General features: G+C 39.9%; 1 protein-coding gene across 1 annotated transcript in view; it reads right to left on the reverse strand.

Annotated features, from left to right (window-relative positions):
• BNC1 (basonuclin 1) overlaps positions 1-23,131 on the reverse strand; it is a 74,570-nt gene extending 51,439 nt beyond the window's left edge. The window contains exon 1 of the mRNA XM_042039323.1: positions 22,963-23,131. Within this exon, the coding sequence (XP_041895257.1) occupies positions 22,963-22,971 (9 nt within the window). The 5' untranslated portion in view covers positions 22,972-23,131. The remainder of the gene's footprint in view (positions 1-22,962) is intronic.
• Positions 23,132-26,185: the final 3,054 nt, after the last annotated feature.

The following is a 26,185-nucleotide window of genomic DNA, read 5'->3' on the forward strand; positions in this document are numbered from 1 at the left end:
TAGCACGGCTTTCCTTTTTAGTACTGCACATACAAAAAAGAACATCTGCAGAATTTTATTGCTAGAGCCATAAATGCTCCTTATCCGTTTGGTTTGAGGCAGAAGTCCAAAAATACCTTGATAGAAAGTTTATTTGCAGAGTACCACTATGTACTTGGTAGAGCCAGTGAGTTATACAACATATTCTTCCACTCCTGGCTAAGTGCTGTCTGTGTCAGCTCAAAGTCCAGCTGTAGAACCTGGCTCCATAGTGCCTGGGAACTCCTCCCTCCTTTCCATTTAATAATCATTTAGTGGGTACAGTATTTCCCGACACACTCAAAGTCAAAGCACACTTTACAATGAAAATATTCACCTTGTTCACATGCAGAACGATTTGTTTAAAGAAACCAGATCTCCCTAGCACTCAAAGATCAACCCAACACTGGACGTGTGCAAAACCCACTTCACTGTCAACACAGTTGCTTCAAACAGCTTGTTCATAGGTGGGTGATAAGATGTAGCTCTCACTGGGCCAACACAATTAGGCAGACTAAGATTTTTCTTGAAGTCTTTTCTATCATCTGCAATCCAGTCTACAAATCTTTCTTAAGTATTCCTGTCTGTAACAGCCAGGTCTCTGGAAGAATACTGATGTTTCACAATGACCTCATTGTGCTTTGACATAGCTTTCCCGAGCTGTGGCCTGTGGCAAACACACACCTGCTCTATTTATGCCCAAGAGACCAAAAAAACCACCAAAAACCAACCCAACTTCAAATAATATTCAAGTTCAAACAACAAGCATGGGTTCTTCTGCCTTAAGAAAAGTCCATCCTGCAATTCACTTTGCAAGACATGATAGCTGGTCATTTAAAAGTTAACTCTTGGGAACAACCATAGGTAAGAGCTAAGAAAACTCATTCCAGCTTAAAGGGGGAAAACACCCACAGTGCATCTGAAGCTTTGTCATGTCCCAGCTCTGTTTCTCCATTTACAGGGGTTGATTATTACCACTGATTCATAGCTGGGGCTTCCCGTAGCCTAAGATCAGGACTACACCTGAGACTGCACCAAGAATCAAACATCTGCACCACAAAAAGAAGGTCACAAAACCAAGATCTATGTCAGTACAGGATGAAAGGCAACAGAGACACAGGACACAGATGGCAGTGCCAGTAACAGAATTAAAAAGCAGAAAAAGTGTGAACATAAACACACAGACATACATACTTGTGCCCCCTCTATTGATCCTCTCCAGATAATGAATAATGTTTATAAAAAAGGTTTTTAATTAATTGGGTTGGATTTTGGGTTCTTTCTTTTTCAGTTTTCTCCTGAGTTTTTCATTGCTGCACTTCCCTGGAAGTTACACCGGGCTAAAAAAGACCTCTGGCAACTACCCTTATACCAAATACCTTCTGCATGTCAGCTATGCAATACTTTGCATCATCCATAGTCTTCATTAGCAAATTTGCCCTTTCACCTCAATAGCACCCATCTGACATTTTCACAGCTTCAGAGGCTTTTCTTCCTTCACCAAAGCATGTTTTGGAGTGGTTTCAGGGCAAACTCTTTGATTCTGGTGCTGGAGCATTAGTGAGCAAAAAAAAAAAGAAAATAGGAGAGAATAGTTGAATGTTCCAAGAGAAAATGAATAAGACAATAGTAGAGCTCCAGAACCATGGTTTTTCACAACTCCTTTTCTCACATCTTTTGTGAAAAAACTGATGAATGCTACTTTCCCTACTCAAAAAGCTTTTATTCTTCAGAGGAATAAATAATGTGTTGTGACTCCAATGGAAGAGTAACTAGAGACTAATAGAGGAATGAAAGTGAAGGGTGCTCAAGACATCCCTGGTGATGCTTGAAGGTTTCGTCTTTGGCTGTCAGGGTAAAACCGGATTCCACAGGAGCCAAAGTAACAGTATCAATACTTGTGCAACCTAACAAAAGTGTAAACAGACAGGGAGGAAAAGACAGCAGTGAAACAACAGAACACAAAGAAATAGTATGTATCAAGTTGAGTTTTCTTATAGTCCAAGACAAACTATACCTTTGCACTACCTAAATACCACTGAAAGCTCACATGATAGCATTTGTTTTCATGGTTTGTATAAAACCATGCATGCTGCCTCATATAAACCATATGAAACCATATTAAAACCCCATATAAAACCATGTTAAAAAAGCCCACATAAACCCATATAAAAGCATACACTACCTTCAGTATTAGCTAAGGCAAAATTAACTTATTCTTCGTTCATAAGATACTCATTTTTTTGTATTATGTGCTGTAGAAGCATTCACTGCTCATTTATTTTTTGACTAATAGGGAGAGAATAAACTCGAGCTCTTCATGCTTTACCACTTCTTCCTCCCCAAGTGAGTGGACATGAGTGAGCACCACAGATGTACTGCTGTGACCCTGCTATCAGCTCATGCTCCTGAAGAGCTTAAGAAAATACGAAATTCTGCAGAACAACAAAAGTGTATTGACTGAGATGTGTTCATGCCTTTTTTTACAAAAATAACTGTTATTAAAGAGTTAAGCCACTGTATGTGTGGGCGAAGCACTTTTTGTAATTGCTATCTATCTACAGATCTTGAGAGAGATGTTGATCTTCTGAAATGAAGGGTGCAGACGCAAGTCTTTTTAAACCAATAAAAATACCAACATTTAAGTGGGTTTTTTTGCCATAGATCCTTTGTATGCAAATCACTCAGATCAGATAGATAGAAAATTAAAGACTTCTCCTTGGACAAAACATTGTCATTTGAACTTGGGAAAATACATGGCTGCTAACAGAAATCTAAACTGTATTTGACAAAGTTCTCCACTTTCCCATCACAGTCTCACTATATGATTTTTATTTGCAGTGTACACATATTAATATAAAAAATAATCATGGCTGTCATTTTCCTACTTCTTTGGAATAAGCCATTCTGGAGGACTCTGTGTGTTCTATCCAAGACCAAAATCCTCTAGCTTTGCACTGCAAGACATCTCTCTCCATCTATCAAAAAAAAAAAAAAAAAAAAGTCTTTCTAAAACTTGTCCCTCTTGCATCCCAGTCAAAACATGGTGATGTGTGTACACAACTCTGCATTATTTCAGATGGCTCTGAAATATCCCAAATAAATATTTTTAAGGGCCTGACCTACTTGTGGATGTAAAACAGTATTTCTACATTGCAATGGAACAGCCACGTAGAAAGAGGTTAAAGACTGAAATCTAGACCCAAGTGCTGCCAGTGTTGGAACCTCTCATTGCTGTTTTCTAGTTTTCCTTCTGTAATGCCATCTTCAATACAACTTTAGTGTAATACATACACACTTTATAGCTTAAATTCAGTGTGACCACACATTTTCCTGTCTTTGGGCTTGAGCCTGCCAAATGTTTTCTTCTGCTCACAAAAGGTGTATCATGGAGGTCTGCACTCACATAGAAAAAAATACTTCTGAGGATGGAATTAGAGCACGAGTGCCAAGCAAACAACTGGTGGGATTACTCCTGCAAAATAGCTCCTAGCCCATGGACTCCACATAAACGTTGGCTCATGTCAAAAGTGCATAGCAGTGCATGGGGCAGGGTGCTGACTCACACAGCAAGATTTCACAGAGCTCTGCAGACCTTTCTGCAGGTACCAGTTGAAGCCTGGAAGCAGTAAAGTCACATTTGCATTGAGTTTTCCTCATAGGGTTTAAGCCAGGACAAAACAACGCAAGGGTAGCTATGCCACTTCCCCAAAGCAAATCAGCCCCAAACTGGTTCAGGCAGTGCCAAATATCAAGGAGCAGTATATTGGTATTCAAATTTAGATTTTATCTGTGTATAACTGTGCAGAATTTTGTAACTTTGCTGCAAGTGGTCCTTCTACACGCCAGAACATAAAGTAGATTTGGCATCTTTGGATTACAGACTGGTGCCTGCAGCTTGCAATTCCAGGGTTTGCTTTGAAGCTTCAGCTTCTTCCCTTGCAGTGGTTTGACAACGATCATGATTCAGCATATTCAACATGCTTAGATCAAGATGGCTTTTCCTTTATCATTTGGAACTGAAAGAAAACAACAAGGACTTTTTTTAGCCCTTTCTGTCACATTAGTGGACCAGTTAGATTTTACAGCCGTTGCACTCTTCAGAGGACACAAAATAATTCCTGTTCCTTCCTTGCACCCCAAGAGAAGTGTTACAATCAGATATAAACACATCTAATTTTTCATCCCACCAGAACTATGAGAGTAGACAGAAGATGGAGCAACACTTGTGCTTCCCAGGAACGTCAGACAGTATTCAAACAACACTCAGCAGAACCACCCTGAGGTGCTTTGCTCCATATTGTTCCCAGCACCAGACAGGCCCCCAAATTAAGTGTGATCCATTATTTCATTGAATCTGACCATGAGGTCAGTGGGAGTTGTCAGGACCCTACATTTATGGAAGGAAATATTTCCTTTTCTTTAATACTTCTTATCTATCCTATCTGTATACATAACATTTGTAACAGGTTCAATCAATTAATTTGAGTATTTCTCTTAAAACCCACATTAACTCACTGACTAGAATCTACTAGTTTTCCAAATACTTTACATGTTGCTCTTTAGATTTAGCATGTGTTACTCTTTAGATGATTTTTTTATTCCTGCCCAATGATCTGGATGTGTTTTGTAGTTTTCTGACAATAATTCACTCCACACAGGGCACACTCTCTCCAAGTGTGATTAATGACAACTTGATTTGTGTGCAAATAGCCTAGTACAGACTATTGGATTGTTTCACTTCAAACAGTCACAACTGCAAAGAAGATGAATATAATGCATATTTCAGAAAGGACCATTTATGCCACAACACATAAGTTGCATTAATTCCTATGAAGGAAGCTGTGACCTCACAGGGTTATTTTAAGGGAACCTTCTACACATTTGAATGCTAGGGCTGCACTTAGGCCCAATATTCTAGTATTGCTAATAAATTGTTTGTCTCCTTATATACACACACTGCTCCCTCAAAATGTCAAAACTGCATTTTGGGCAACAAGAAACTGTCCTGCTGCCTTAGACATACTCTTGTAACTAGAAAGAATCTGTGGAAGGAAACCATTCAGGGAGCAGATAATAGTTTGGGGGCTTTTACAGTGGTCTTAGGGATCAGTGTTTCAGTTTGACTTGCATTTCACTGAAGCCTTTGCAATGTCCTTCATGACCCAAGCGCAAACAGAGTCCTCACAGCTATGCTGGTCCCACAGCCAAGCAAGCTATCCCAGCTTCGATAGAAAAGTCATTTTTTTCCTGTTTTGAAGTTTTGAAGTCAAAGCATTATTAGAGAGGTGCCAAAATTGACTTCACCTCCTGCTGAATGTCGACCCTCCAGGTACATTCAGCAACTGCTACAACTAAATGCAACTGGCCATGGTTGGCATGCCCTGATACTGCATTTGTTCCAACAGATATTCCATGTAGACTGATGCCAGAACTCACGCATGTTCCCACAGTGAAGGCTGTGAAACATCAGGTTGTGACAGCTGGTTTTAAAATAAAAGCTGTCCAATGAAATATACAAAAACATAAACAAGAGGACTCTTGTTAGCCCAGGGAATTCAGTCATTTTCTCAAGGCTAGTTTTAAGTTTGCTACATTTATCAAAGGTATACCTTTAATGCATACGTAGTTCCACCTACCTATAAAGGGAATGACTGAGTACAAATTGAGGAGTACCTCCTGTGCAGAAAAATAAAAGCCATCTTCCTCATTACTTTAATCACTATAACCTGCAGAAAGCAAGTAAGAGGTCATCAAAATGCTGTGGCAGTGCTCCATTTCTATGGTGCAAATTCAGAATCAAGAACTTCAAGGTCAAAGTGTTCACTGTATTTCTGCTTTTCTCACAAATATCTCCTTGCACAAACCAGATAAAGTACATGACATGCAGTCACCTGCAATTTTAGAATTACAAGACACTAAGACAGTAATGAAGAGCTGTGATTTCTAGAAGCAATTCACCTGCAGACAATCTAGAGTGCAACTGCTCCTCTGATGCAGAAGGACCCACAAGTCCAGTTGCTTTCACTCTAGAAAGCTCTTTTATTTACTAATCAGAAGAAGGCAGATAGGCTGAAAGTTCCTACCAGGGCAATCGTGACTACAGCTGGGAAACCCATGACGTTCCTACAAGGCTGTTTAGGAAAAAGGGCTCCACTTTTCCAAGGATCTCCAGGTCAGCCTGTGACATGAATCAGGTCCTTCCAGGGAATACCTACACACCATGTCTTCAATTTGAAGTATCTTCCTTGGTATTTAATAATTCAGAATCACTTTAAAAGTAAGGCTCTAATTTCCATTAGATACCAAAATTATTTTTAAATATTTCTCTGTAACTTAGTATTTTCTGTGCACCTCGTAAACCATTGAGTGCTGTAAAAATCCCCAACCAGGCTCTTTCCCTGGGGTGTAAAAGACCAAAGGAAATAACCCACCAAATATCCTTTCCTCTCAGAATGAATAATAATTGCAAAAGGACACGCTTAGGTTTATGAAGAACAGTAGATTCAAGGCATAATTTTATATAAATTACAGTCTTTTCATGATTGTTTTTGTCTAAAGGTGGAGCTCCTCTAGCAAGGAGGGTGATCATTAAAAGAAGAACTGAGAGACAATTCTGCATAACTACTTTTTCTGTCTTATAAGCCCCTTTAGTACTCATTTCTTCAGTCATGAAATGTCTATTTGATCTTTTTTTTTATGTGACATGCAAGAGTGCTTTTTCTTGCCTTACAGCATCATTCTAAATAAACCACCAAGCACTATTTGATTCTTTACCTTAAACAAGAAACATCTGCATTTCAGACTTCTTCAGCCCACAAAAAAAACCTCATTACACAGTATCTTGCTAAACTTGATCCAGAGAAATAGATAAAAGTCATTATCTCCTGTCTGTCCCATGCCAGTTGTCGCTATTTCCCTACTGCTATCTCCTCCACTTACATTCTGAAAACAAATATCTACTGTAGAAGCATTACTTTTCTTTTTTGAAAATGAAAGGGAATCTTGAGAGAAAACTTCACAAGGAATCTAAAAGGAAAACCTATTGCTTGTGAGTTTTAATAAGGGTAAGTCACAGAAACTCTGTTTTAAGCATATAAATGGTTTAGATTTTTGGAAGGAAATAAACCCGCTATGTCCTAGCTAACAGTTTACTAAATGAATTGATCCAAAATGATCTTTTCATTAAGTGTTAAAATTTCTTCAAATATAAATCATATTAGATTGCAAGCTCTGTTTTGTACACACAGTCAAGTATTACGCCTGTATCCTGTAGGTAGAACAATATTCTACTGGAAAAGGTACAGGCTATGGTTTACAGGCTATGGTTAGAAGTGAAAAGAATGCCTTCCCAGAGGAAAATGCACCTGCAACTCGAGACTGTATTAGGGTATGAATAGGGTAAATGGTCTGGTTTAGCTTATCCACTTAATAGGCTTGAGGGCAAATGTCTTCTGTTTGATCCAAGTCCACAACAGGTATTTTCACTGGCAAAGTGAACTTCTCTGGACCTGCTGTAAGAGGGACTCAGGCAGGCTGGGGCTAAGCTGCTCTCCCCTTTTGGGTGCTAAAGTCACCTGGACAGGCACACAGCAGAGGATGGATGCAGTGCTCCCCAAGGAGCACAGCAGCCCTCAGAAAGCCCTGTGTGAGGCTCCCAGGTGGTAAGAGAGCTGTCTACAGAGTCCCCATTACATCTGCAAAAGATTTAGTCCATGTCTGAAAAGCCTTCACTGCAATAAAGCATGGGATACAGCAATTCCTATCCCTGATTTACATCAGTACAGCTTTGATGACAATGGAGATACCTGGACTTCAAAAGTGCATGCTTTGACACAAGACCTCTGCTAGAAGCAGTAAGATAGACTTCTTGTATATTTTATGCTCTACTGTACAGCACATTCACTAAACAGTACACTTAGAAAACCTAATTAAAAAATGGCTTTTCTAACTCTGTAGTAGTACCAATTACACTGTAAAAATGCACTTATGAGAGCTGTTACAAACTGTAATAATTTTTTAGACAATATTTGTTAATATATATTTCAGAATAGCCAATATTTTTATAAATATTTGAATTACATCAAACATCACACAGTCCTTATATTCTAAGCTTTGAACTGCATAGCCACGGCATGCTTTTGTCATTGTTACAGCAAAGTGAGTCTGGTATTTCAGATCAAACATGGTATGTAGTCCAGATGTGTTAGCTGTCACTCTGTGAGTAAACATTTCTGATGGACAGTGTGTTAACAACAGATTATTACTCATGATGTTGCATGATGGTTACAAAAAGTTAGCCTGAGTGTCAGAGATAACACCAGTGAGAACTGCTGGTGGAAGCAACGCAGATTGGTATGTTTACAGTCATTTCTGTCATGTGCTTCCCCCATTTACTCTTCAAGGGAGAACCAAATATGATCTGAACAACTCCCCATGGGGACTCTGGTGGAAATACGGAGCTATTTGATCTGACAGGCAGGACTCTCACTGCATAACTATCAAGCATGTTAAGCACTGCAATATTAAATTCATAACTGTGCAGTTAAACTACTAAATACATGCAGGTTTGACTGAAGTGCTAAGCACATTAATTTATATCGTCATTTATGTGCCCTTCTAAGAGGATACTTGTGGGGTGTCTCAGATTAACAGATGTTAAGTGACAAAATGTTTGTCAGTCCCTACAACAAAGGCAGTACAAGCAACAGTATCTGCAATTTAAGTTTCTCTTTACACAGGCAGACCTCAGTCTTGGCCAGAAGAGACTCTTCCAAGACAGGGTCACCATTTATCTTCTATAAACACTCACCCATCAGCTTCCCTTCTGTCACAGGGAGAAGGGGTATCCAACTGCTAACACGGTATTATGTCTTTGTGTCCCTGGCACATCCCTGGAAAAACAGGATGGAGGGATGGCACGTGGCATGCAGATCTGCAAATTCCAGCAACTGTGCAGTGGGCACCTTCTGCCGTGCATATACAGCCCAAACAAAACCAGCTCTGCTGGACCTGTGCTGGCTTCACGTGGGGCCAGGCTGGAGTACCTGCACCCTGCTCCTTACACTGAGCCAGCAGCAGCAGCAGCTTAGCTGGCAGTGGCAAAGAAGGTTTATAGTGACAGAAGTGCAAGGCAAAGGTCACTAGTCCTGGCAAGGTGTGAAAGGTGTGGTTTTTTTAGCCTGGTTAGATCTCAGCTAATTGAGAACTGTTAGCAGAGATCCCTAAATTGTCCTCATGGCCATGACTTCTGGCTGTTGAGCTGAATACAAGCCATTTCAAAGTACTTGTTCTTCCCCCCACTTGCTAAAATATGACTGTTTTGATACTCTGCTCCACTTGTCACTCCTGACAAGTGAAAATAACAGGCAGTATCTAATGTGCCTGCCAAGGACCTGGAGTCCCAAGCCTAGATGTGTTACACCATAGAGAATTACAGATGATTATATAGAGAACTGCACATTCTAACATTGCTAACAAGCATCATGAGACATGCACAAGAAGAGGACACTGGTCTATTTTCCTCACCCAAATCTGTTCACTATACAATGCAAAATCTGCCTGGCAGGATATCATGTTCTTGGGACCACCCAGGAGCTCAGGCCACTTAGGTCTAATGTAAGATTACACAGCATTTTTATTTTTCTTCAACAACCATCAGAAAGGATAAGTTGTGCATGAAATGTGGTTAAGGAAGCTGCTCCATTTTTTTTTTTTAACTGAAAAGATGTTTTCTAGTACAAAATGTGACTGGAAACTTCCAGACACTTTCAGTATTGTACACAAAAAACCCCCAAACACAGCAAACATACCCAGTTATTACACCTGAGAAAACACAAGCTCCCTACATGTTACAAACATGCTTTTAAAATCTATTATGCCACTCTGTCACCTCAGGCTAATCTGCACAGTATCACTGCCTCCAACTGAATCACACTGCTTTATGCCAATTGTAGATAGTCCATCCTCAATGGAAGAAATTTTCATTTTCCGATTTGTCTAAAATTGCAGAAAACTACAGGAAGCATAAAGTCCACTGCCTAGCATACTAGGGCTTAATTTTCTTCTTAAAAATGGCAGCAATGTATGTTTCTGGTTAGGGAGGTGTGCCAGTAGTGCTACAATTAGGGTTGTGCTGTCACTTCAATTATAAACCTGTTTTTTTGAGGGTTTACTAAAACTCCAGATTAAAAAGAAAAGCTTGCTGCAGGCTGAAATGTTTTGTGTAAGATCTCAGCCAGGGGATAACATGTTTCCAACATTCTGAAAAAATTAATCAGATGCTTCAAATGTTAGAATTTAAATGTGCTTGAAGAGGCAAAATACTATAAAAGAACATTGAGTTATGAGGTCTCAGTGCAGAGCAAGTTGCTTCCCAGTTCCTGTCAGAAATACTATGCAGAAGCATGGCTGCAGATTAGGCAAGTAGAGAAGAGGAATACAGAGAACAAAACCCCAAATGTTCGGGGGTGTTTTGTGCTGTTTGGGTTTTTTTCTTCTTTTCTTTTAAATAAAGCAACAAGCAACTGGGATTGGTGTGATCAAAAAGAGACTGATCTATGCAATTTTGGAGGAACAAACTACCTTTTTAGAATTGAGAAGTAGGGCAAGGACCACAAGGACAAAACAGGCTTCCCTCAGTGGAGTGAGGGATGAGGCAGAGGTGTGACAGTTCTCACACGTGCACACTGTATTCCATGGGATTGGCAGCGAGTGTCAACACTCCTCAAACTAAGCTTAAACCAAAAATAACATAGTGGAAGATGCACAAGGCTGAGTGTGGGCTGCAAAACTCAAGTGAGCGGGCAGATTTATAGTGACAAGATTATCTTGCCGTGACTATCTGAAAATGCTGGATCTGAATAATGGAGTTCTTTAAAACCATCCTGGTTGAATTTGCATCCCCACTCCTGACTGCAGTGAGGGCACACTGTCCCAGGCTGAAGGCCATTAGTTAAACACAGAAATGGTATCACACATTGCATAGTCGTGGTTTCTCCATGCTGCCTTTGCTCTCTTCTACAAACACTTCTTACAGAGAAGGGATATCTTTTGCCCTAAAAATTTATTCCTTCATCTCTCATGCTGGCAGGCTGGTGACACTGACACCTCTTTGCTATTGAAAGTACTATAAAACACATCCATGCAATACAAACAGACCCTTGTTTCTGCATCTCCTGCAGTTTAGAAAGTTCCAGGTCCCACACATTCATTTTTGCCAAATTGGCAGTTGCTAGGAAGCAAAAGAAAAATGCTGGCAATGGTTCTGTGGAACTGGGGAACATGCAGGCAGTTTTCCTGCAGCACAGGAAAACACGCAGGAATTCTCTTCTTAGGCTTGAGACATCTAGGGACGTCTACTAATAAGAAAAGCAAAGCAACTTCAAGGGGATGATAGGAACGAATTAAACAATAATAATTCAGCTTTTGCAATGAATTTAAATCGAACACTTGGATTTACTTACCTATTGTAGTTGAAGTGTCTACAGAGGTGGAGAAGTTACTTAAATACTAGCAGCCTGCACATCTACGCTGCACAGCAGAAACAAGTTTTTAAATAGAAAGTAGTCAGCCTGAGCTGAAATACAAAGAGATAAATTGCAACTGCTAGCTTTAATTAGACTCCCTTAATACACGAGAAACAGTTCAAAAACTGTTCAGAAAATAAACATTGCACTGCTGCTACACTAACAGTAATTTCTCTTTTTACAGAGAGGAAAGTGGGACCAAGCAGAAACTGTTAGAAACCTGCAAGGTTAAAGGGTATACCAATAAATGGAGAGGTCAAAAGCCTATTTTTACAGAGCACCATGCCTAGCTATTTATTGCTTTGTACTTTTGGGAGAGGGGGTTGTGGGAAAAACAAAAAAAAAATCTGATACCAAGGCACAAGATCAAGCAACTGTATTGACTGCTTTTCCGAAATATTCTTCTCATACAACAATGAAAAATTGCATGGGCAACTGCACTGGGGAGCAAATGAAGCGCAATGGGATTCTGCCCATTGAAGATCATTGCAGTGTATTACCGAGGTGAATTCTTGTAATTTAAAATATATGGCTTAAACATCGAAAAAATATTCTAAGTTCACATTACATATGCTGTACATAATGTACTTTTATCTTTGATCAGATCATACAGCAATTGATTATACCCAGCCTCCACCAGCAGAAGCCCTCATTCCAGCTGCTTGATTCTTGCAAGAAGGTCCATCAGGGCTCTCAAAAGCAACCATAAGCTTCATACTCTGCAACCGCTGAGATTTTGCTCAGGGTGTTTAAGGTCTGCAGAATTTTTTCCCCCCCGCTCCACTTCCTCCACAGTGCTCATTTATAGTAAAATAGGGAAAATGCTGTTGGCAAGAAGATATAAGAATGATTTCCTTCTCCTGCTACTTTGATGATTCCCCCTAGGGAATACAGAACAAAGAAAATCAACATTGGCGGTAGCGGAGAAGATCCAAAAGTCTTTTAGGGCAAAGGACACAGGTTGTGAAACAGCTCCCTTCTTCTGGATCTATTCAATACAATTCAATTGTCAACTCCATGCAACTTCTTTTGTGTTGCTACAGTGCCTGATGCCTCGTGCAACAGGGCACCACATAACCCCTACTTCTGACAGACAACACAAGAGAAAATAAAGAATAATTCCCCCCGCGCCCAGTGGAGAGTTAACTACAGAAGATGGGAATTTTCTTCCTTCAACAAATACCAATATTTTCCCAAATTCAGGGATGTTTGTAGAAATTCATGAAGAATTGCTGCCTCTAGCGAAACTTTACATTTTAACACTGAAAATATTGAATATCTTTCTTAATCCAGGCTTAAGCTGACAAAGTATACACAAGTAATACAGGTCATTTTGCAAAAAGCAGCAAATCTCTGAAGTGCACATTGTTTTCCTGTTAGTTCTTGACTAGAAGACACTGTCTAACACGTAACACATGGCAAGCTCATCAGGAAAGCAGAGTGATTCATGGGACCTCCAATCTCAGAGTTCTGCATTTGCCACACTTCAGGAAAACTAAAGCCTGGAAGTTCAGGAAGACTGCCTGCTGGACTTTCAGCTCTGTGACCTGTAAAAAGAAATACTGTACCACAGCTGACTTCTGAAAACTGTGGTAATTTACTAGATAGACTGCACAGCAACAAGTCCCTTCCAAAAATATAACAAAAAAATTGGTTTGGTAATTGTCAGCTTTTTAATTTTGAGCACCAACACAACTCTCAATCAACCAGCTGCACCAAGAAAGGCCAGGCTGGGGTGGATTATGCTGCACAGTTCCTGATTCTTTTCGGTCCTCTTGAGATACCCTGGTGTAATTTAAATCAGGTCTTCATAAGGTCAAAAATGGGCAAAATATTTCTTACCAATTTTCAAAATCAAAGATGCCTGATCCAAGACTTTTCACAAGTTTTGAGATGAAGCAAAGCTAACTGAAAAGCTGATCGATACAACAGTGTTGAGTCAGACACCCCACTTCATTTAGAGTGCTATAAATGCAGAATGAATAATTTAACTGGGAAACTCATGCCCTCATGTCTGTTTGTGTGCACACACATACACACAAGCATGTTTACACACATCAAAAATGAGTCCAAGACATAGGGCTACTTGACAAACAAAAGAATATTCATGTTTTGGCAAAATACTACTTTGCTTTTACTGGCATGTAAGCCCAGGCTGCACTAGGCATATTTTAGCAATAATGATCAAAGCAAAGGCTTTCCCTGAAGATTAATGACTGGCTAAGAGGATAGTTTGAGGTCTGTTTACCCCAGCTGGTCCTTAATTCCCAGGAAAAGCATCTGCAAGGCTTATTATTGCTATAAACTTAAGATGGAGGGAGGGGTTACGCTGTTTCAAATGATACATACAATGACTTTTTAGAGACTTAATATCTTGCATATTAGCCAGAATGTTTAACCCATCTCTTAAAGAACTATTCATCTTGAAAGTAAATAACTTCAAACTTCCGTAGCCACACACTTCATGTAAGCACTGCAAACTCCTTTACAAGCAATTCATTACCCACCCCCAACCAGCCTCTACAGCAAGTGAGGAAAGAGATATACAAGGATCATTTCCCTCTTCACTGAAATACAGCTACACCTGGGTGAAGAATGAAAGCTTTTTAACAGCAGACACAACTCCTACGTAATATTTAGGACAGAAAGCAAAGAATATCGTCTTTACTTCAAACCAAGGAGGATTTAGCTACACAGAAAGCAACTGCTTGACCAAACAGAAGCTGATGTGTAACACTCTTGGAAAATATGCATGTGGTTTTTCAGACAGATTGTGAATCTCTTATCCACACTGCTGAACAGCTACTCAAAGGAATAATTTCCCTGATTTAATGGGGGAACAGTTCCAATTTGAGTAAGTAGTTTCCAACCTGAATCTTATTCATCACAGTGGTCACGAACATCATGGCTCACCAGAAGATCCCAAAAGCCTGCACTTAAGTTCGAAGTCTTACTGCTTGAAATGTTATTCACTAAAACGTGGAATTCTCAGTTATGGTGAAGTTGCATCTTAAAATACAAAGGATCCTAAAAAATAAAGTTAATATGCTCAGCTTAAATTCACAGCAAATTCTGGATTATTAATAGTAACTGGCCCAAGGAAGGTCTATGGATTTTAGATTATTGTAATGTGGCAACTGACGGACAGGTTAGATTCAAATCTTGAATGTGTTTCATTTCACTGTATATACGTTAGCAGTCATGTTTAGACTTGAAGTAGGCTATATACTATACTTTCCTGTATACTTTCCCACAGACATACTCTAAACAACAACAAAACAAGTTGTTTTTAGCATCATTATGAAAAAATAAAAAAAACAACTGGATGTTCCAAATTAAGCATGTGACTCAAACAGTCTCTTTATAAAGGATGAATAAACCCAATAGGACTAATTTCTTAAGACTCCAATGATCGAAAGCCTATTCATAGCCAGCAAAAATATTCATGGTCTTGAATGGGATTTGCATGAGAAAAACCTGTGTTCTAAAAAAATTTTACCTTTCCTTGCACAAATAAAGCTGCTTTGCTAAGTAGAGCAAGATTCAGAGAAGTGTGGAATAGTTTTGCAAATGAAAACGTCTTCTCAGCTTTCATCCTTCTGAACTTTCTACATCTGTATGAAGATAGGTGTAAGAATTAAGACACCCTCACTTTAGTCTCTACATTCTTCATTATCAGTTTGTAAGGTAGTGAGTAGACTAAGTAAACGAAAACAACTCAGTGAAAGATGATGCAAAAATGTATTTCTCATAATCTGAAAAAAAGCTTTAAAAAAATGCATTAAACTTTATCAAGTGGTGTACTCACTTTGGAAATATGTGATTTTGAAAAGATCCAAAGACTTTTGGGAAACCAACTTCCAATGTGTTTGAATTTCTGTGTGTACCTATATCCTTTCCTATAATTAAAAAGGCCTTTCAAACCGTGAGCCCATGGGGTTTCTGTACCTGTTAGGAACGATCCTTCTCTCTATGACAACTTTTAGCTTGTTTCAACATACCTCCTAAAGGAAGGCATCCCTAAGTGGAAAAGCAGCTGATCTCATTTTTGCAGGTAGGTGTGATGCAAAACAGCTGAGAAGCCTGGTTGCTAGACACCCATAACCTATATTTACCAGGAAAACTCTCTTTGGACATTAAAAAGGGCAACTGACTGATCATGACAAGACATGAGTAACAACTTGTGTATAATACACAGCAGTGCCACTCATACAGCTGTGGAGACACCAAAGGAAGCAGAACAACTCTGCTGCTACACCGTTTCCCAAACCTCTAACTTTCATGCAGACAGCAGGATAAAAAAAACTAACGCTTTTGTTTCTGAAAAATGCCGATCTTTATGTTTTTATAAACATACCATGTTTATGAGAGATGCTGGGTAGGCTGACATTATTTATTAGCACATTGTTGTCTGATCTTTCAGCTCATCACTTTGTTTATTTCCTGGTTTATGCACATATAATGAATCCATGTAGTTGCCTTTTTATTTTCATTTAGCCTTGTACAGCTGAGCCATTTTCCCTGGCTTCAAACTCCCTCCAGATGTCCTGACTAGTCCAAAGATATGTTATTTTGGGAGAGGATACCTACAATATTGTGATCCTACTTTTTTTGTTAGGTTTTTTTTACTACTGGTACATTGTTTTAATAAAATCTTACTGGCTCCACATTCCAGACTTCTTCAGACAGTTACAGCAGATGAGCTCAGATGGTACTACATGACAACACAAGACAGCAAAGATAAGATTATACAGAGATCCCAACAATATAACCAAAATGAAAGGACCTGGTAATCCAAACAAGATTCAGACTGCAAAGATATTCAGAAAGATAATCCACTGAGTAACACATATTTGATACCTAAGTCTTCACTGCCCCTCAGCTTCTATTGCATCAGGTGTATCACCTAGATCTGGGCAAAGTTAATATAAAGCAACAGCAAGACAGACTCCAGTGTACAAAGGTATCAGAAAAGCAGCTACTTCCTGCTTTGAAGCAGGTTAATGTGGAATCCCAATACAATTCTAGCTGCAGAACTTCTCAGGGACCATGATAATGTCAGCAACATTTCAAAACAAAATCCTACTCCAAACTTCAGAAAATACTGCAAATTTCTTAATGAATTTGATAAAGCACTGAAGTCTAAAACCAGTAGTTTCACAGATATTCCTGAGAGTATAAACTGATCTGCAGCAGTTCTCATACATCCGGGTGCATTACAATGAAAACAACTTCCCAGCTGTCAGTGTGAGGAACTGTCTCTGGCAAAAACCCAACCAATTAAAAATATCTCATTAACAGCACAACACTACTTCTATCCTTTAAAATAACTGCAAACTCAACAAATCAGATGACAAAAAAAAAAAAAACCAAACAGGAAAAAACCTCATATGAATATGGCTTCAAACAACATATTGTTTTATATGTTACATGCAGTATTTTTAAAACCTAATTTCATTTTTTCCTCAACAGAAATTTAGCCCTGCTTTTGTTCCTCAGCACAAATACCCTTTATTCCTTTGGTCATTCATACCTGAAACCAACAAAATGCATTTCCCAATCTGGAACTTATTTATGATGAATTTCTGCATCAACTGGCTAAATTACAGCTTATTCAAGCATATATATTAAGCTCTTAAGTATTTTTGAAGAAAGTGCTGGTTTAGAAGCTGAATTGTAGAGAGCAGTTTAATTCAAAACACACCACTTTTATTGACAATAATAGAATTATCATCCAACCAAATAACATATATATATGTCCAAAAGAATAGAACTTTACCCATGAGACTTTATCTACATCATGCTGTATCAGAAAATGTTTTACATACTAGACATGATTAGTTGATATTTGTAAGTTGATACTTAAGTACTAACAGCTTCTATGACTACGACATCTGTATTTTACCATCATGAAAGCAAAGTCCTATTCATCATTATGCTTTAAGAAAAGTGAAACAAGAAAAACAATTTTATGCAATGAACTCATTTCAGTTAGTTAACATTTATTACATGGGGATACTTTGACTAAAATCCACGGTACTCATTTTGATCCAACTACTGTAATTATAGAATATTTAACTGTGTCAGGATAGAAGAAAGTAAAGAATAAAATCAATTTCATTATCAAAAAACTGCATGTAAACTTATACTAAAACTTAGCTTCTTATCGATGTCAGATTCAAAAAGATGCCAAACCATGAACACAAAGTTATTGTATTTGAACACTGTTAATTTATTAGTTTTTTATCAAAACTGTCATTACTGAAGACAGTTAATTCCCTATTTTTTTCATCTACTTTACCTGTTATATTTATTTGCAAGTGAAGGACCAGGAAGTACATTTATTTAAATGTTATTTACAAGCACCTTCAATGTGCTTCCAATGTAATATATCATCAGCACAGTCTTTGATTTAATTGTTGCCGTCACTCATTTTTGTGCACTAACACATGTATGAGTTCCAAACGCCAAAATATTCTTGCCTTTTTTTTCTGCTACATACCAGATTTTGTAACCTGTGTCAAGCTACCTCCAATGCTTACAACTTGTGAACAGAGGCCAACAATGAGCCTCCCCAGACACTAAATCATAATCTTCATGTTTTTCGTATTTCACATTCTAGCCACGGTTTCAACATCCATACCCCGTGACATTAGGGAAGGATAAATCAAGGAGGATGACAGCTCCCTTGTAGAGACTGGTACGGCCCTGGGATCTGCCACACCCAACACCCACAGCTTCTGCCAGATGTCTCCAAGAGGTTTGCTGTATTAACCCCTTCAGGAGTAACTGAGGGGTTTGTGCTTAACCTTTTTTAAGTAATTGCCTTTTTTTTTTTTTTGGTAGAAGGAGAGAAAAAATACAACACACTCTTCCAGAAACTCTAACTAAAGCACAGACAGAAGGCTATCAGTGACAATTAGCAAATCAGTCCTCGTATTTCCTTGAAGACAGGAATTAGAAGTTAAGGGTTAGTATCAGACAACATTCCTTCTTTTATACCATGCTGTGGTCCCACATGGTTACCTAAAACGACACCGTAAAAATTTCTAAACAGTTTAATGTTCATGTCTTCAGGCCCAGGACACTGCTTTACCCTCTTGGAATCAGAATGCCCATTAAGTGCCCTTCAGCCAAACAGACTATTCAGGCCTTAAATCAACAGGATTTCTAATCCAAAAGCCGTATGACAAACTCTACAACTCTTTCTCTGGGTCTGATCTGGCTCCAGGGACATAAATTTGCATGCAACTTCTGTGAATAGTCCCTGGGCTTAAAGTTGCACATGTGCTTAAGTACTTTGTTCAGTCTGGGTCTAAACCAGCTACTTTAAAATAAAAACAGAAGCCATGCAAAGAATAACATTGTTAAAAATACTTTTCCTCTGTAAATATCGTACCAAAGGAAAAAAATGCAACAAAATAAACATACTGATTCCTAGAAGCACAACATACTGACCTACCAGCAGGTAAACAGCAGCTAAAAAGCCATCAGCAAATATCAATGCATGCCACTTCACATGAAAAGGCAAAGTCAATTCTACTTAAAAAAAATAACAACAGTAGATGTGAATTGTATCAGAGATTCTTTGTCCACTATCCCAGGTAAAAGCATCCCTGGCTATAAACAGAAAGCAAATGATCACAGCTCTTAAGAGCAAGACTGGCCCCTATTCTTCACCGGGTTTATTTTGTGGATTTGAAGGCAGATATCTAAGCAATTTCATTTGTTTCTCCTGGGCAAAATGCGTTCAAATTGCTAGTTTGTATGTGGCTTTTCATAAAAAAGTAAAGCAGTAAAAAATAACGCAAGGCTTGCACTATCAACAAATGTACTTATGAATATTGCACTTCCTAAAACTACTTCCAGTTTCCTTTGCAGTAGGTTAGGATTCAAGTTGAACACCAGTATTTCTTTAAACAGTTTAAAGAACACACTAAGTCTCCATCTGTGGAAGAAATCATATGAAGTAATACAGTTATTGCAGCTCTTGTTGAAAACGAACATACAATGATCAGGGTTGGACTTGGGCAGAAAGACATTAACATGCCTGCAACTATTTTTCATTTGGGGAACATGCCACTAATAACGTTAAAAACACTTGAAATAACTACCCAAATTTCACAAGAAACAAAGTCAGATGCAGTTTCTATCATTTAAATGAATTGCTCATAAAAACTAGCAGTGATGGGCTGAGGGCTTGTTCTCATTTACAAACATTTCAAGACAGAACTACTATTTCTTCTTGAGAAGGATTTTTTTCCTCCAGTTATCTCTTCATACACATGCTCAACGAGTTAAAGGGTTAAGTAACCATTATATTCTAAAGAGCAAACTGTTTGTCTTAGGGCCATCTCCTCCTTACTCCTGATGAATTGCCTGACACTTCATGTATCATACATTACTTTTCACTAGGAAGCAGCATTTGTTTCCAGTCATGGTGTAAGAACTGACTTTGGAAGTATGAAGCAATATGGGACAGAAAAAAACCCTGAACTACATCACCAGCTACTAAATAGTCTATACCAAAATAGTGATACATCTGCTTTATTTACAAATATGCTTGTACTTAGAAAATAGGCACAGAAGTATATATATATAAAATTATATGCATACTAAGATGAATAGAAGTCCAACTGTGAGAATCAATATTCTGAGTGACAAGACACTCTTCTGGACTAGAATGAAAGAAATGCAAATGTAATTGAGGGCTTTGCACAAAAACTATTTGTTAGATGTAAGCTGAACATATGCATCCAAGCCCCTGGCCCAGTTCCCTCTGTGATCTTAGAAAAACTTGTTTGTAAGACACCAGGGTTTTCATGTGCAGCTCCTCCCAGTGCTTCACACCTCTGAATCATCAGTGCAGCTTCCTCCCTCTCTTCCCTGTATGGGAAATGAATGCTTCCTTACCACAATGGTACATCAAGGGTTAAGTCATAAACATTTATAAAGGAGTAGAGACTGCAGAAGCTCTGGACTGCAGGGTATGCAAGGACTGAACATAAATTTTAATCAAAATACTTCTATTAGCTGAAGGAAGTGGCCAGTGTAACAACAGGTATCAGAACAGCGAGGAGAATGAATGCCTTTACACAACATATTCAAAACATTAAGATGGTGTAGAAGAAGAAAAATAAAATCCCTCCTGCAAGTTACCCCCTTCCCTGGGGAACAGAGAACAAGAAACATACTTAGGAAAGCCAAGAGCAGATAGGGACCAATACAAAAGCGTAAAGAGCTCAAGAATAGTTTTCTCAAACAAGTTGTCAGCAAACAGCTACAAAATCCATTCACAAAGCAGAAGTCTGTTCTCTGCCCAGTTATCCTTTTAATAGTCTGGTTTTTGTTACCAATAAGGCCAGTGAGATGAAAATCCAATGTGTGATGTTCCTTCAACAGGCTCTGCCCTTTGAATCCTATCATATTGCCAATGAACATGGTTCTATGAGTTCCACTGTAGTTTTCTGCTTAAGTGAAAAGTAACACTAAAATACATATTCAAACTCCCCCGACAAAACAGGTTGCAAAGTTGAAACTTCCCATTAAGAAATGCCGAAGGACTTGCACGTGTGTGCATCACAATTCAGTTTTATGTCTTACAGTATGACTACCTGATTATCCCATTACAGAGAGCAAAAGATAAACTAAAGATCCCCAGTAAGTCAGCCTTATCCTTTTATGTGAGATGAGCCAACCATGTGCCTGGAAAGATGAAATGAGTTCCATCATATAGAAGGTAACAGACTCTAGAGTGTCCAGGCAAACACCATTTCTAACTTGAGAACCTGGTTTTGCAGCCTTTTTGTTTTGCCTTCCCTCAAACAAAACTTTCCACGTTAGCAAGACAGGCACATTCACAAAACGCTCAAAACTTACATCCAGTCTTCTTTCCCACCTAAGAATTCCCTTCACTGAAGGCTTCCAAAGCTATCTTTGGCATCCTGACTTTTAACAATGGAGTTTTGTGATTTACCTCTCATAGGTTCTTGTCCAGCTGTAAGTTCGCACATGTGACTGTCAGACTGCTATGTTACATAAAATCATTAAAGCCTGTGCACGTTTGTATTTTTTGTTTGCTAGGAATTAATACCAGCACTCTTTATCTAATTACAATGATTTAAAAATAATACAGGATGAAAAAAACTAGAACAAGGACAGCCATTATACACACAAACAGCTGATTAAGTATCTTTTACCCACTCCTTTATTCACATGAGACCATAAAGGAGTTGGAGGAGTGGGGTTTTTTTTCCTTTTTTTTTGTTAATAGAAGCATCCAGCATCCCTGAAAGACTAAAAAAACCACTCACTATTTTAAAAATGTCCTTCAAAGCAAACATAACAGCAACTGAAGAAGTATCCAACTGAAGCACACATGAAATGAAATAATTAAGACAATCTATTTTGCAGACAATTTTCTGAAGGTAACACGTTACCCTCAGTTTGGCCACAAGAAGAATCACATAGAACATTCTAAGAGCAACTGCATTAGGATGTAAAGGAAAAAAAGGGATTAAAGAATTTTTGCACATTGTTTAGAGCTGCCTTTTTGGTTTGTAGAAATTTTTATACATGGGGAAAAATCACATTCACCTGTAAGTAATAAGCGTTAGCAGAATGCTTGTTCTCAAGAGCTCAACCATGTTCCAGCATCCTGGTAGTTGAAAAACAAAAGGCACTACCAAAACACAAGATGGTATGTTTGAATGGAGGAGGAAATCTACCTTAAAACGTTAATTCGTAACACAAAAACACACTGTCTGTGTAACTCATTGGAAACTCAAGCATCAAAGCTAAATCTGAGCATTTACCCTAAAGAGGAGAATGAGTAAAATGAAACCAGAGGGTCTTCCAGGAGGCACCGGATGGCATTGTGATAACTGCTGTCAATTTCTCGGTGATCTTGTAAACATACATGTATATTTCAATAGGTTCTTCTGACCACAAAAACACTTCCCCGACTGCTATCAAAGGCTTTACAAGGTAGCAATTAACCATCACCCAAACGCGCAACGCCCAAGCTTGCTAATAGAAAGGGCAAAATATCGGGCCCTCCGGCAGTTATGATAAAAAGAAAAAACACATACGCACAAAACCAAGTCAAAAAGTTAAGGCCAAAAGCCGTCCCGTCCTTCCTGGGGCTCGGGCAGCGGCGGCTCCCCGTGAGGCGCCACTCCCCGCGGCCCTCCCGGGGCCGGGGCCGCTCCGTCCCCGCCGCCCCACGGAGCCTCCTCGGCGTCGCGGCGCAGCCACGTGCGGCCGGCGGGGAGCGGCGAGGCCGCGGCCCGGGGCGGCCCCGCCGCACGGCCAGCTCAAGGCGCCCTTCCAGCCCGGAGGCTGCAGCGGGGCTTCCCCCCATCGCAACACCACGTAACCCCGAGTGCTCGAAGCCGCCCGCCGGGAAGGTACTCACAGGTTCCATGTCCGACGGCACCACAAGGCCCTTGACGCTGGGGCCAGTCCTGAGGCGACCGGCACCGGCGACGGCACCCCCTGTGCCCCGGGGTGGGTGGCTCTGCCCCCTCGCTATTTAACACTCGCTGCCCCGGGCCGGGGGCAGGTGACAGGTGGGCTGTCCCAGGTGGGCTGTCACCTGCCGGCTGTGACCCCGCTCCGCCGCACCTGAGCGCGCTTTGCAGCGCCCCGCGTCCGCCCCGTCCCTCGGTGCCGCCCGCGCCCCGCATGAGGGGCAGGGGCAGGGGCTGGGGCAGGGGCTGGGGCTGGGGCTGGGGCTGGGGCTGAGGCAGGGGCTGGGGCTGGGGCTGGCGCTCGGGCTGGGGCAGGGGCTGGCGCTGGGGCTGGGGCAGAGGCAGGGGCAGGGGCTGGCGCTGGGGCAGGGGCTGGGGCTGGCGCTGGGGCAGGGGCTGGCGCTGGGGCTGGGGCAGGGGCTGGAGCTGGGGCTGGGGCAGGGGCAGAGGCAGGGGCAGGGGCTGGGGCTGGGGCTGGGGCTGGGCTCGGCTCGGCTCGGCTCGGGGTGCCCCGCCAGGCTTTGGGAGCCGCTCCGCACGTGGAGACAGCGCTCCCGGCTTGGAGGAGGCCGCTGCTCGGACACGGTGAGGAGCACAGTCCTTGACTGCTCCAAGAAGTCAAGAGGTGGCATTTGCTGTCAGCCAGCATGCCAAGAGCTCGATGGAAAGTCTGAATTGGACTTCTAACACGGTGAATAGGGGAAGTGATCCCACAGCAATGTGCAAAGCTACATCAGTGTAAAACTTGGGCAAGTGACAAGAGAATTAACCTTTTCCTTCTCTTTTTTTAAAAGCTTCCACAGCTAAGATCCACCTGTTTCAGAAAATTGATTAGTTGTCTGAATTCGATGTATCTTCCCAAGAAGATACACTCATTTAAAAATAGTGACTCAAAGGTATGGATCCTATGAATTACTCTGTATAAAAAAGAGACTATTGTGTATTCATTGTGTGACATGCACAAACTATATTTGTGCAGATTGTATACATAAAACACAGGGAAAAATATCTTTGCACCTTTTTGCCAAAATAATGAATATCTTTTTACCCAGGCTAAAAGGTTGTTACACAGTTCTGGACGATCAGTTTGAATAGATCTGGTTACAACTTTACAGTTCTATTATTATCACTGTATATGATTTCATATAGCAACAAGCAAATATAATTAGATGCGTATATGATGTATAGAACTTGAACCCTTTAATCACTTTATCCCCCTTGCAATCTCATTGAGTCTTAGTGGAAACAGTAACTAATGTCAACTAACTCTCTACAGTTGATCACATAAAGAACTGTTTATATAAATAAAAACTTACTAATCAGACAAAAACGTTTGAATAATTAAGTAAATGAAGCATATTACAGCAGGCCATCTGAGGACATAATACGAGGTTTTTGATAAGTATAATGTCTGTATTGAAATTATTTAATGCCATATGTTGTTGTAACTATTCAGAAAGGAAGCAGCTTTGGGGGAAAAAATCATATTGATTTAATGCTACACGTGAACTTATTACTGCTACTCGTTATTTGGTCTTGCAATAAAAATGTGGGAAATACAAACAGAAAGTCTCTTAAATGGATCTTTTGTAAATGTGTAGCATATGCTTACCAAAATACTGAAGTTCACTAAGCTGCTTCAAGTAAATGAATCTTTTTAAATTCAGGTTTAAAATGCATGTGAATAATACAGATCTTACAGACAACTCATTTTACACACAGCTCCCCTGTTTTATGTCATGATCATCATGATTTTGAAACAGAATCAAAGAATCTTGAATTCTATAAACAGGAATTTAAAGACACATTGCTTTCTTTGAAATGTGTCGATGCTGTAAAAGCATAGTGCTGAAAGGCTGCCAAGCTAATAGGCCAGTGAGCACTAGGAAGAGATTAATTTTATACCTGGAATGAGTGTATACAGTTTCCATGCTATTTAGTGAAAGGGCTGGAATGTGCACTAGAGTTTCCTTCATGGTGTAGTGTTATGTTAAACCCTGGAGTTATGAGCCAGCCTCTACAACAGAGAGTCTCAATTCAGCACTGGGACCACCTATGGATGTTAGTCCACAAGAAAGTAAATCAAAACGGGATGTTTGAGATGCTTGCATTTTTTTCCCCCCCAGTGTTTTGTTGAATGCTGGTGCTGGTACGCCAAAGTCAATGTGAATATTTGGGAATGCAAGTATGTTAGGAGCATTTCTGTTTATTTTGAAACATGCATATATTAAAATGGAGAGGTGTGTGCTAGCAACCACAATCCCCTCACTAGAGTGCCCTGCCTGAGGTGTAGCCAAGTTGTAATCTCCAGGTGTGTTCTTTCTATTTTTCAAAGGAGCCTGATCAATAAAAAGAGACAGAGTGAAGGCAAGGCAATGGAATCTACTTCCACAAGTTTCGTTAGCCAGCAGTGATTTGGAGAGGACATTCAGAGTTCCAGACCAGTTTTGGAAACTGCTTCTTTAAAGGTTTCCAGAAAAATTGTATTATATTTGCTTTCGTTTTCCTGTAGCTCACTGTTGCCTTTTAGAATGGATTTTTGGAAAAGTAAAAAAAAAGGAAAAAAGAAACCAACCAAGCAAACAAAACCAGGCTTTTTTTTATTATCGATCACCTTAAGGTATTTGGTTCAGTATATTGGATCATACTACCAGGATCTGTATATTGGGTCATCCTACTGTGATAATTCCAATTTGTCATTCATTGTGAGGAGGATGACATCTCCATACCTTTTCTAGGGCAGCTGGAAAAGAAGCCAAACACTTCTGGTGTGCCAACTTCAGTCTACATGACTGAGTAGGAAGAACAATGCTGAAGGAGGAATCTTTTCCTGAGCAAAACCGTGAGTGAATTGTATTCCTGAAAAATTACCACTTCCTGACTTTCTTAGTCAGAAGTAGCTGGACATTGTGAATATTTGGAATGTTAAAGAATGGACAGAAAGAGCTAAAAGCATTATACAAATTGTTCTTTCATGGTGCATGTCATGCGAGGTTGCTATTCCAGACAGAGACACACTGAAGTAGGTGACCACACCTTGAATTCATGTGAGAAGAGGCGGAGTCATCCATTTTGTCCAAGAAAATACCCACAGGCAACAGTTACAGCTGTTGATATAACATAGTCATTCACCTACAGACGTGCACAAGTAAAAAAAGTTAACTGCTA

This window comes from Corvus kubaryi, unplaced genomic scaffold, assembly GCF_017639235.1.
Source record: "Corvus kubaryi isolate FWS band 111438036 unplaced genomic scaffold, C.kubaryi_AGA036_p1.0 37394, whole genome shotgun sequence".
Taxonomy (NCBI): Eukaryota; Metazoa; Chordata; class Aves; order Passeriformes; family Corvidae; genus Corvus; species Corvus kubaryi.